Source organism: Onychostruthus taczanowskii, unplaced genomic scaffold, assembly GCF_017590055.1.
Source record: "Onychostruthus taczanowskii isolate IOZ18803 unplaced genomic scaffold, ASM1759005v1 scaffold198, whole genome shotgun sequence".
Lineage (NCBI taxonomy): Eukaryota > Metazoa > Chordata > Aves > Passeriformes > Passeridae > Onychostruthus > Onychostruthus taczanowskii.
Window position 1 is genome coordinate 74,957 of NW_024499217.1, and position 12,465 is coordinate 87,421.

At 66.4% G+C, this 12,465-nt stretch overlaps 1 protein-coding gene across 1 annotated transcript in view; it reads right to left on the reverse strand.

Moving 5' to 3' along the window:
* Positions 1–613: 613 nt before the first annotated feature.
* The window catches only part of KCNH2 (potassium voltage-gated channel subfamily H member 2), a 26,566-nt gene continuing 14,714 nt past the window's right edge, over positions 614–12,465 (reverse strand). The window contains exons 5-12 of the mRNA XM_041402398.1: positions 10,662–11,087; positions 9,186–9,564; positions 5,693–5,892; positions 2,808–3,060; positions 2,171–2,364; positions 1,268–1,367; positions 948–1,193; positions 614–621 (exon numbers count right to left, since the gene is read on the reverse strand). Of these exons, the coding sequence (XP_041258332.1) occupies positions 614–621; positions 948–1,193; positions 1,268–1,367; positions 2,171–2,364; positions 2,808–3,060; positions 5,693–5,892; positions 9,186–9,564; positions 10,662–11,087 (1,806 nt within the window). The remainder of the gene's footprint in view (positions 622–947; positions 1,194–1,267; positions 1,368–2,170; positions 2,365–2,807; positions 3,061–5,692; positions 5,893–9,185; positions 9,565–10,661; positions 11,088–12,465) is intronic.

The following is a 12,465-nucleotide window of genomic DNA, read 5'->3' on the forward strand; positions in this document are numbered from 1 at the left end:
ACGCCCCCAGCGCAGGTGAGCGGGGTCCCTCACCTGAGCGAGCGGCCGGATGGGGGTGACGGGCAGGGCGGGGGGCAGCGGCCCCGGCGGGGGCTGGTGCGGGGAGCTCAGGGCGCTGTAGGCGGGGGGCACCGGCACCTGGCGCTGCAGCAGCTGCACGATGGACGAGATGTCCGTGCTCAGCCGGGACTCCAGCCTGCGGGGCAGCCACGCCGTGAGACCCCCAGCCCACCCCTCCCCTGCCCCAGGACCCCCGGCACCCCCCTGTCCCACTCTCCTCTCAGGTGGCTCAGCTTGGCCTGGGGGTCTCCCCTTCCTTCTTTTCCTGCTCAGCGTTCTCCAGACCCCTCTGGCAATGGGGGGCTCCCAGGGGGTCCCACCCGGGCCCCCCGGATTTACCTGTTGAGCTGTTTTTGGAGCAGATCCAAGCGGGATTCCAGGTCGGAGCGCTGGCGGCGGGAGGGGGGGCTGGGGCTTTTGGGGGGTTCCACAGCCTTAAACAGGGAGGGGAGGATATGGACCCCCTGCCCAACCAGAGACCCCTATCCCCACCTGAGGGGGGACAGTTGAGGGGCAGGGCTGAGAATGGGGGGTTCAAGGTTTGGGGGGAGCTCTAGAACCCTGAGAGAGGAGAACAGGAGCGGGGAACCCCCAGCCCACCTTTCACCTGAGGGCTCCAGGGGCGCAGGGCCAGTGTGAGAGGGGGGTCAGGGGCTGGGGAGCCAGGGTGTGCTGCAGCTCTGGGGGGTCTGCAGGACCCCGAAGAGGGAGGGAAGGAATGGGGGACTCCCCAAGCCCAGCTGAGGGGGGCACAGGGGGGGCAGTGGCAGGCGCTGGACAGGGTGGGGGCAGGGCTGGGGACAGCAGCGCCAGGGTTTGGGGTGTCCTCCGAGCCCCGGGTGAGGAGGGGAGGAAGGGGCCGCCCCCACGCCGAGCCCCCGGCCCACCTGAGAGGGGGTTGCACATATCGCTGCCCTCTCGCTCCTCGGGCTCGGGGGGAGCCGGGGGGGCGCTGCGGAACGGGGACAGCGCGGTGGCCCCCGGAGGGGGCGCGGGGGGCTCCTCCTCGTCACTGGAGGCGCAGCTGGAGGGGCTGGGGGGGTCCCACTCGGCCGGGCCTCGGGGGGCTCCGGGGGCTTGGCCCCCCCCGCCGTCCCCCCGCAGCGCCCGGGATTCCCCGGGGCTGGCAGCATCTGCAGGGGACAGACCGGGGTCAGGGCTGGGCCACCCCGGGGTCACCCCGGGGGTCCCGGCCCCCCGAGCCCACCTTTCTCGGGGCGCCGGCGGAAGGACAGCTTGCGGCGCCGGAGCCGGGAGAAGCCCGCGTCCAGCTCGTCGCTGCCCGGGGAGCCGGGGATCATGTTGGTCTGCGGGGACACGGGGGGCACAGTCGGGGGGCTGCCGGACCCCTCCCGCTTCTTCGGGACCCCCCAGAGCTCTCAGCCCCTCGCAATTTGCTCAGCGTCCCCACCCTTGCTCAGGACCTCCCACCCAAAACTGCACAGAATCCCCCAGCTTGCTCAGGACCCCCAGCCTCTCTCAGGACCCCCAGCCTCTCTCAGGACCCCCCGCCTGCTCAGGACCGGCGCCGGAGCCGGGAGAAGCCCGCGTCCAGCTCGTCGCTGCCCGGGGAGCCGGGGATCATGTTGGTCTGCGGGGACACGGGGGGCACAGTCGGGGGGCTGCCGGACCCCTCCCGCTTCTTCGGGACCCCCCAGAGCTCTCAGCCCCTCGCAATTTGCTCAGCGTCCCCACCCTTGCTCAGGACCTCCCACCCAAAACTGCAAAGAATCCCCCAGCTTGCTCAGGCCCCCCAGCCTCTCTCAGGACCCCCAGCCTCTCTCAGGACCCCCAGCCTGCTCAGGACCCCCAGCCTCTCTCGGGGCTCTCCTGGCTCGCTCAGAATCCCCCAAGACTGCTTGAAACCGCCCAACAACCTGCTCCAAACTCCCCCAACTTCCTCGAGACTCCCAGTTTGCTCAGGACCCTCCAAACTGCTCAGGACCCCCCTCAGCTCGCTCTGAACCCCCCTATTTGTTCAGGACCCTCCAAGCTGCTCAGGACCCCCCCCCGCTCGCTCCCAACCCCCCCATTTGTGTTCACTAGGAGCTCCCGGCTCGCTCGGGCCCCCCCCCCGGTTTCGGAACCCACCCCCCGGGCCCCCCCTCACGTCGCGCAGGTTGAAGGTGATCTCGAGGGTGCCCCAGAAGCGGTCGGAGAACTCGGGGTACATGTCGAGCACCTCGAGCAGGTCCTCGCGCAGGATCTTGTGCAGGTCGCAGTAGGTGAGCGCCCGAACGTCCGCCCGCGACTTGCCGGGCCGGGCGTGCAGGTGCAGCGGCTCCCCGAAGGTGTCGTTCTTACCTGGGGGGCACGGGGGGCTCAGGGGGCCTGCGGCTCCCAAAGTGGCCCTGTGACCCGGGGGAGCTGGGGGGGACACCCGGCACGGAGGGAGGGGTCACCTCGGGGCACTGGGGGGACCCCGGGGCGCTCAAGGTCACCCCAAAGCTGGGGGGATCCGGGAGGTGCAGGGGTCGCTTGGCGTGCCTGGGAGCCACCCGGGGGGGGCACTCGCGTTGTGCACAGGACTGGGGGGCGCCGGGGGGGCAGGAGGGTCCCCAAAAAGCGGGGGTCAGGATGGGCTCTCCCCCAGCACTTGGGGGGTCCCGGGATGGGGGGGGATCCCTCGGGAGGCAGGTGGGGTGTCACCCCAGGAGCACCGGGGGGGGTCTCCAGGAGATGGGGTGCCACCCTGGGGGGCTGCCAGGACCCCCCGCGGGGCACTGCGGGACTCCCTGGGGGCTCACCCAGGATGGCGACCACCACGTCGCCGCGCAGGATCTCGATGGAGCCGCGGGAGATGAAGTAGAGCGCGGTGAGCACGTCCCCGGCGTGCACCAGCGTGTCCCCGGGGGGGGCGTGGGTGGTCTTGAACTTCATGGCCAGCGCCCGCAGGCAGCCCTTGGTGGCGCCGCGGAACGGGGCGCAGTTCTGCAGCAGGCTGCGGTTCAGGTGCAGGCAGATGTCGGCCTGCAGGCACTCGGGGAACCCCTTCAGCACCTGGGGGGCACCCGGGGGGGTCACAGGGGGCCACAGCGCTTTGGGGCTGCCGGGGGTCGGCGGCGTGGCAGGGTTTAGGGGTCCCGGAGGGTCTCGTTGTGGTCACAGTGATGCTGCTGGTGCAGGACCAGGCGTGCTGGAAATGCTCCCTCAGGAGGGGGGGCTGAGGGCCAGGCGGGTTTGGGGGTCCCGTGGGGGTTTGGGGTTTTTTGGGGGTCTCACCATGGTCACACTGATGCTGCTGGTGCAGGACCAGGCGTGCTGGAAATGCTCCCTCAGGAGGGGGGGCTGAGGGCCAGGGGGGTTTGGGATTTTTTTTGGGGTCTCACCACGTTCATGTCAACGTCATTGGTGCAGGACCAGGCGTGCTGGAAGAGGGGCTGAGGGGTTTAGGGGTCCCAGGGGAGATTTGGGGTGTTTTTGGGGTCTCACCGCGTTCATGTCGATGCCGTTGGTGTAGGACCAGGCGTGCTGGAACAGGGGCTGAGGGCTGAGGGGTTTAGGGGTCCCAGGGGAGATTTGGGGTGTTTTTGGGGTCTCACCGCGTTCATGTCGATGCCGTTGGTGTAGGACCAGGCGTGCTGGAACAGGGGCTGAGGGCTGAGGGGTTTAGGGGTCCCAGGGGAGATTTGGGGTGTTTTTGGGGTCTCACCGCGTTCATGTCGATGCCGTTGGTGTAGGACCAGGCGTGCTGGAACAGGGGCTGAGGGCTGAGGGGTTTAGGGGTCCCAGGGGAGATTTGGGGTGTTTTTGGGGTCTCACCGCGTTCATGTCGATGCCGTTGGTGTAGGACCAGGCGTGCTGGAACAGGGGCTGAGGGCTGAGGGGTTTAGGGGTCCCAGGGGAGATTTGGGGTGTTTTTGGGGTCTCACCGCGTTCATGTCGATGCCGTTGGTGTAGGACCAGGCGTGCTGGAACAGGGGCTGAGGGCTGAGGGGTTTAGGGGTCCCAGGGGAGATTTGGGGTGTTTTTGGGGTCTCACCGCGTTCATGTCGATGCCGTTGGTGTAGGACCAGGCGTGCTGGAACAGGGGCTGAGGGCTGAGGGGTTTAGGGGTCCCAGGGGAGATTTGGGGTGTTTTTGGGGTCTCACCGCGTTCATGTCGATGCCGTTGGTGTAGGACCAGGCGTGCTGGAACAGGGGCTGAGGGCTGAGGGGTTTAGGGGTCCCAGGGGAGATTTGGGGTGTTTTTGGGGTCTCACCGCGTTCATGTCGATGCCGTTGGTGTAGGACCAGGCGTGCTGGAACAGGGGCTGAGGGCTGAGGGGTTTAGGGGTCCCAGGGGAGATTTGGGGTGTTTTTGGGGTCTCACCGCGTTCATGTCGATGCCGTTGGTGTAGGACCAGGCGTGCTGGAACAGGGGCTGAGGGCTGAGGGGTTTAGGGGTCCCAGGGGAGATTTGGGGTGTTTTTGGGGTCTCACCGCGTTCATGTCGATGCCGTTGGTGTAGGACCAGGCGTGCTGGAACAGGGGCTGAGGGCTGAGGGGTTTAGGGGTCCCAGGGGAGATTTGGGGTGTTTTTGGGGTCTCACCGCGTTCATGTCGATGCCGTTGGTGTAGGACCAGGCGTGCTGGAACAGGGGCTGAGGGCTGAGGGGTTTAGGGGTCCCAGGGGAGATTTGGGGTGTTTTTGGGGTCTCACCGCGTTCATGTCGATGCCGTTGGTGTAGGACCAGGCGTGCTGGAACAGGGGCTGAGGGCTGAGGGGTTTAGGGGTCCCAGGGGAGATTTGGGGTGTTTTTGGGGTCTCACCGCGTTCATGTCGATGCCGTTGGTGTAGGACCAGGCGTGCTGGAACAGGGGCTGAGGGCTGAGGGGTTTAGGGGTCCCAGGGGAGATTTGGGGTGTTTTTGGGGTCTCACCGCGTTCATGTCGATGCCGTTGGTGTAGGACCAGGCGTGCTGGAACAGGGGCTGAGGGCTGAGGGGTTTAGGGGTCCCAGGGGAGATTTGGGGTGTTTTTGGGGTCTCACCGCGTTCATGTCGATGCCGTTGGTGTAGGACCAGGCGTGCTGGAACAGGGGCTGAGGGCTGAGGGGTTTAGGGGTCCCAGGGGAGATTTGGGGTGTTTTTGGGGTCTCACCGCGTTCATGTCGATGCCGTTGGTGTAGGACCAGGCGTGCTGGAACAGGGGCTGAGGGCTGAGGGGTTTAGGGGTCCCAGGGGAGATTTGGGGTGTTTTTGGGGTCTCACCGCGTTCATGTCGATGCCGTTGGTGTAGGACCAGGCGTGCTGGAACAGGGGCTGAGGGCTGAGGGGTTTAGGGGTCCCAGGGGAGATTTGGGGTGTTTTTGGGGTCTCACCGCGTTCATGTCGATGCCGTTGGTGTAGGACCAGGCGTGCTGGAACAGGGGCTGAGGGCTGAGGGGTTTAGGGGTCCCAGGGGAGATTTGGGGTGTTTTTGGGGTCTCACCGCGTTCATGTCGATGCCGTTGGTGTAGGACCAGGCGTGCTGGAACAGGGGCTGAGGGCTGAGGGGTTTAGGGGTCCCAGGGGAGATTTGGGGTGTTTTTGGGGTCTCACCGCGTTCATGTCGATGCCGTTGGTGTAGGACCAGGCGTGCTGGAACAGGGGCTGAGGGCTGAGGGGTTTAGGGGTCCCAGGGGAGATTTGGGGTGTTTTTGGGGTCTCACCGCGTTCATGTCGATGCCGTTGGTGTAGGACCAGGCGTGCTGGAAGTACTCCTCGAGGCGCTGGCGCAGCGGGTTGGGGATCTGGTGGAAGCGGATGAACTCGCGCACGCGCAGCATCTGCGTGTGGTAGCGCGCCGTGCCCGAGTACAGCCGCTGGATGATGGCCGACACGTTCCCGAAGATGCTGGCGTACATCAGCGCTGGGGAGGGGGCGGCGTCAGGGCGGCTCCGCACCCCCGAGCCCCCCAAACCTCCGCCGCCGCCCCCCGGCCCGGCCCGCGGGGGTCCCCAAGCACCAGCAGCGGGTGCTGGCCGCGGTGCTCCCAAGGATGCTGTCCCACGCCGGTGCTGGGGGGCATCCCGGGGGGCTGAGCACCCCCAAACCCCCACAAACCTCCCCAGACCCCCCGCTGCTGCCAGGTACCAGTCATCGTGGAGGGTTCCCACTGTCACCGGGGGTCCCCACCATCACAGGGGGGTGTCCATCACCAGAGTGCCCCTGGTCACAGGGGTCCCATCGCCACGGGAGTGTCCCCAGCACCACGGCAGTGTCCCCATCGCCATGGGAGTGTCCCCAGCACCACAGGAGTGTCCCCAGCACCATGGGAGTGTCCCCAGCACCACGGCAGTGTCCCCATCGCCACGGGAGTGTCCCCAGCACCACAGGAGTGTCCCCAGCACCATGGGAGTGTCCCCAGCACCACGGCAGTGCACGGGAGTGTCCCCATCGCCACGGGAGTGTAGGGGGGTGTCCATCACCAGAGTGCCCCTCACGGGAGTGTCCCCATCACCACGGGAGTGTCCCCATCGCCACGGGAGTGTCCCCATCGCCACGGGAGTGTCCCCAGCACCACAGAGTGCCCGCTGGCACAGCAGTCCCCATCACCACACGGGTTCCCACTGCCACTGGACCCCATAACTGTGAGGGTCCCCACTGTCACGGAGGTCCCCATCGTCATGGAGGGGCGTCATCGTCACGCCGGTGCCAAGAGTCACCAGGGGAATCCTCAGATGCCTGAGCCCACCCGTCCCCCAGCACTGCCAAGGCCATCGCTGGGCTCCATTCCCTTCCCAGCTCCATTCCCTGGGCACACTCCAGCCCCTCCAGGGGTCTCCTGCTGGGAGGGGCCCAGAGCTGCCCCCAGATTCCAGGGGGTCCCTCAGCAGGGCCAGCACGGGGGACAATCCCTGCCCTGGCTGTGCCCACCTGGGCACCCCTGGGCTCGTATCCAGCCACTGTCACCAGCATGGAGCCGGTACTGCCTCCCCACCAATACCAACCACATCGATCCAGGCTGAGCCCCTTCCCAGATTCCTCAGCCCCTTCTGGGGCTCCATTCCCTTCCCAGCTCCATTCCCTGGGCACACTCCAGCCCCCCCAGGGCTCTCCTGCTGGGAGGGACCCAGAGCTGCCCCCAGGATCCCAGGGGGTCCCTCAGCAGGGCCAGCACAGGGGACAATCCCTGCCCTGGCTGTGCCCACACTGGGGCTGGCACAGCCCAGGGGCCATCGGCCTCCTGCCACCTGGGCTCGTGTCCAGCCGCTGTCACCAGCACCCCAGGGACCTGTCCCAGGTTTGCAGCCCCTCTGCCCAGCCTGGAATGTTCCACGGGGCTGGTGTGGGAACATCCCCAGCCCACGGATCCCTGCAGAGCCTCCTGTCCCCCAGCAGAGCCTCCTGTCCCCCAGCAGAGCCACCGGCCACCCAGCTGTGTCACCTGAGGGCAGGCCACGAGGGACCCCAGAGCACCCGTGAAGGTGCCAAGCAGGGCTGGCCCCAAAACTGAGCCTGGGGGTGCTGCCACAGCCCCCCGTGCTGTGGGTACAGACACAGGTGTGCACACAGGGGTGGGGATACACACACAGGTGTGCACACTCACAGGTGTGAGCTTACACACAGGTGTGCACACTCACAGGTGTGAGCATACACCCACAGCCCTGCACACTCACAGGGGTGAGCATACACCCACAGCCCTGCACACTCACAGGGGAGTGGATACATACACACAGCCCTGCACACTCACAGGGGTGTGGATACATACACACAGCCCTGCACACTCACAGGGGTGAGCATACACACACAGCCCTGCACACTCACAGGTGTGAGCTTACACACAGGTGTGCACACTCACACGTGTGAGCTTACACACACAGCCCTGCACACTCACAGGTGTGAGCATACACACACAGCCCTGCACACTCACAGAGGTGTGGATACACACACACAGGTGTGCACACTCACAGGTGCTCTCACACCCCACGGCACTCACATCCCACTGCCTGACGCAGAGGGAGATCCCCTGCAGCTGCTGTTGGGGGATGGGTTGCCAAGGGCCCCGGGGCTCCCACACACACCTGGCTGCACACACAGTGTACAGGCACACACACACAGGTGTGCAGGCACACACTCTCACAGCCCTCACACACACACCTGGCTGCACACACAGGTGCTCACACACACCCAGTGAGCAGGCACACACTCTCAGACACACACAGGTGTGCAGGCACACACACACACAATCGCACACACACACACACACACACACACTCTCACACAGCCAGGTGTGCAGGCACACAGTCTCACACGCACTCTCACACACACACACTCACACACACAGGTGTGCAGGCACACACTCTCACACACCCAGTGTGCAGGCACACACTCTCACACACACACTCTCACACACTCTCTCACACACCCTCTCACACACCCAGCGTGCAGGCACACACACACAGTGTGCAGGCACACTCTCTCTCACACACACACTCTCACACACACACACTCACACACACTCTCACACACACACTCACACACACACACTCTCACACACACACACTCTCACACACACCCTCTCACACATCCAGCATGCAGGCACACACACACAGTGTGCAGGCACACTCTCTCACACACCCTCTCACACACTCACACACACAGGTGTGCAGGCACACACTCTCACACACTCTCTCACACCCCCTCTCACACATCCAGCATGCAGGGACACACACACAGTGTGCAGGCACACTCTCTCACACACCCTCTCACACACTCACACACACAGGTGTGCAGGCACACACTCTCACACACTCTCTCACACCCCCTCTCACACATCCAGCATGCAGGGACACACACACAGTGTGCAGGCACACTCTCTCACACACCCAGCGTGCAGACACACACACATTCTCACACACACAGGTGTGCAGGTACACGCTCTCACACACACTCTCTCACACACCCAGCGTGCAGACACACACTCATTCTCACGCACACAGGTGTGCAGGCACACACTCTCACACTCACACACACGCTCTCTCTCACACACCCAGCGTGCAGGCACACTCTCACACACACACTCTCACACATGCACACTCTCACACACTCTCTCACATACACACTCACACACACACTCTCTCTCACACACACTCTCACACACACTCTCACACACCCAGCGTGCAGACGCGCTCTCCCAGCCCCCACAGCCCGGGCACTCACATCCGATGAGCATGACGCAGATGGAGAAGATCTTCTCGGAGTTGGTGTTGGGGGACACGTTGCCGAAGCCCACGCTGGTGAGGCTGCTGAAGGTGAAGTAGAGCGCGGTGACGTACTTGTCCTTGATGGAGGGCCCGAAGCTGCCGTTCAGGGGCTTGCCGATCTGCTGTCCCAGGGCGTGCAGCCAGCCCGTGCGCTGCCCCTCCACGTTGCCGATGGCGTACCAGATGCAGGCCAGCCAGTGGGCGATCAGGGCGAAGGTGCACATGAGCAGGAACAGCACGGCCGCGCCGTACTCCGAGTAGCGGTCCAGCTTCCGCGCCACGCGCACCAGCCGCAGCAGCCGCGCCGTCTTCAGCAGCCCGATCAGCGTCGTGGTCTGGGAACACGGCACGCAAAGGGTTACGGGGTGGGGACACCCCACGGACCCACAGAGGGGAGAGGGGGGCTCTGTGCTCTCGCCCCACATCAGCCTGATGGACTGGGGACACAGCACGGAAAGGGTTACGGGCGTGGGGATACCCCGGGGACCCACAGAGGGGAGAGGGGGGCTCCATGCTCTCGCCCCACATCAGCAGCCCGATCAGCGTCGTGGTCGGGGAACACGGCACCCAAAGGGTTACGGGGGTGGGGATACCCCAGGGACCCGCAGAGGGGAGAGGGGGGGTCCGTGCTCTCGCCCCACATCAGCCTGATGGTGTGGGAACACGGCACCCAAAGGGTTACGGAGGTGGGGATACCCCGGGGAGCCGCAGAAGGGAGAGGGGGGGGTCCATGCTCTCGCCCCACATCAGCAGCCCGATCAGCGTCGTGGTCTGGGAACACGGCACGGAAAGGGTTACGGGGTGGGGATACCCCGGGGAGCCGCAGAACAGAGAGGGGGGGTCCATGCTCTCGCCCCACATCAGCCTGATGGACTGGGGAACGGCACCGAAAGGGTTACGGGGGTGGGGACACCCCAGGGACCCACAGAACGGAGGGGGGGGGCTCCATGCTCTCACCCCACACCAGCAGCCCCAGCAGTGTTGTGGTCTGGGGGACAGGAAAAGGGGAGGGGGCGACAGTGAAGAGACACCCTCAGAACCCCAAAAAAGGTGTGGGGGGGTCCCTGCCCCAAGCCAGGCACCTCCATTCTGGGGGCTCCCCCTGCCCCAGGAGCTCCCCAGGGTGAAGGAGCCTGGGGAGGGGGGAAAGGGAGGTCCCCAGGACAGTGGAGGCAGAGAGCTCCCACAGACCCCCGGCAGGGCAGGGGGTGCCGTGAGCCCCTGCCCCTCTCCCCACAGCAGCCCCAGCTGTCCCCAGTGTCCCACCCCGAGCAGAGCTGGTCTGGGGGGGAGGTTCAGGGGGGTCACCGAGGCACTGGCGGGTGCATGCGGGACCCCCAGGCACCCCCCACGGGCAGAGCCAGCACCCCACACCCACCCCAGCACCGGGGGGCACGGCTGGGACCCCCCCCAGAGCAGCGCCCCGCGTCACCTCCTCGGAGCCGGAGCCGAAGATGAGCAGGTCGAAGGGGATGGCGGCCACCATGTCGATGAGGAACCAGCCCTTGAAGTAGTGGATGGCGATCTTGGCGGGGTGGCTGACCACCTCCTCGTTGGAGTTGACGTAGGTGGTGCGGAAGTTGATGAGGATGTCGATGATGAACATGATGTCCACGATGAGGTCCACCACGTTGAGCGGGCTGCAGGAGTAGCCGCAGTGGTGGCGCTGCGCCTCCTCGGAGTCGCTGAGCAGGAAGGCGGCCGAGTAGGGCGTGAAGATGGCCGTGTAGATGACCAGCAGCAGGATCAGCCAGTCCCACACGGCCTTGAAGGGGCTGTAGTGCAGGATGGTCCATCGGTGGATGCGCGGCGCCTGCAGCTTGTACTCGGGCAGCACGTCGGCACCCAGGGACAGCACCTGGGCCGGGGGGACGGGGGCTCAGCGCTGCACCCCAGCACCCACTGGAGCAGCCCCTCCCACCCCAACCCCGACCACTGTGGTGCTGGGGGCCTTGGCCGTGGTGGGTCAGGGCTGGACCCAGGGGTTCTGGGGGGCCTTTACAGCCTCAGCAGTGCTGTGACACTCTGGGGTGAGGTGGGACCCCCAAAGGGCAAGGAGGGGGCACGTGGGGGGCTGCAGGGGGGCAGTGCTGCTGCAGGGCTCAGAGCCCAGCCTGGGGACAGGTGGGGACCAGGCTCAGGGGCGTTGGGTCACCTCTGGACCTCGTGGTCTTCAAGGTCCTTCCCAAAAGCAACGTTCTGTGACTCTGGGGGGTGCAGAGGGACCCCAGCACAGGCCATGAGGGGTGCAGGGACACCACCAGGCGTGACCAGGGGTGCCAGGAGAACAGCTGGAGGGCACAGGGGCACAAAGCCCCCCACAGCACAGAGCTGCCCCCCCCTCCTGCCCCACAAACACCGCCAGGGCAGCTCCCACCCCGAACAGCCACGATGCTGCCCTGGGCCCAGCTCCGGGCCCCAGCTCCGTGCCCCCAGCCCTGGCCACCCCCATGGGGGGCACGGCCTCCCCCTGGCATTTCCATCTGGAGGGCACAGACCCCTCCCCACCTGCCAGGCCCTGTGCAGAACGCCTGCACGTCCTGGGGGCACAACCCCAGGGGTCTTTGCGGGGTCTTGGCCATCCTTGGGGGTGCCTGGGGTGGTCCACAGGGTCCATCACCACCACAGCCCCAGGGCAAGGGTGAGAGGTGACAGGGGGTGACCCACGGCCCCCCCATCCTGTGTCCCACAGGGGTCACAGCCTCCCTTCTGCCCTGTGGGGGTCAGGGTGCCCCCTGCACCCCCTGGGGGTCCCCTTGCCCCTCCAGGCCCGTCGTGGGGCTCCATCTGCTGCTGCACCACAGGGAGGGGATGGGCACCATCCCCGAGGGGACCCCTGGGGGGCCGGGGTGCCCCCCTCATGCAGAGCTAGATCTTTATGTAAGCCCCAAACCTTCCCGAATAGTGCCGAGGACTCGGCCCGAGGCCCCCACAGCCCCCGCCAGGTCTCGGGTGGGCACAGAGCCCCCTACCCACGCTGCACCCCCGCCCGCCCGGCCGGGTCCCCGGGGGCGCAGGAAGGGGCGGCACCGGTACCTTCTCCCGCCGTCCGTGCCCGCTGCCATCGCGGCCGAGCCCCGGGCAGGCGCTGCAGAGGGGGACCCCGGGCATGGGGCAGGGCCCGGGGGGCGGCCCGGCCCGGGGGGGCGCGGGGGAGGCGCCCGGGAACTCCTGCAGCAGCTGCAGGAGCGCGGGCAGCATCCTCGGGGTGGGGGGGGGGACAGGGGTAAGCCCCC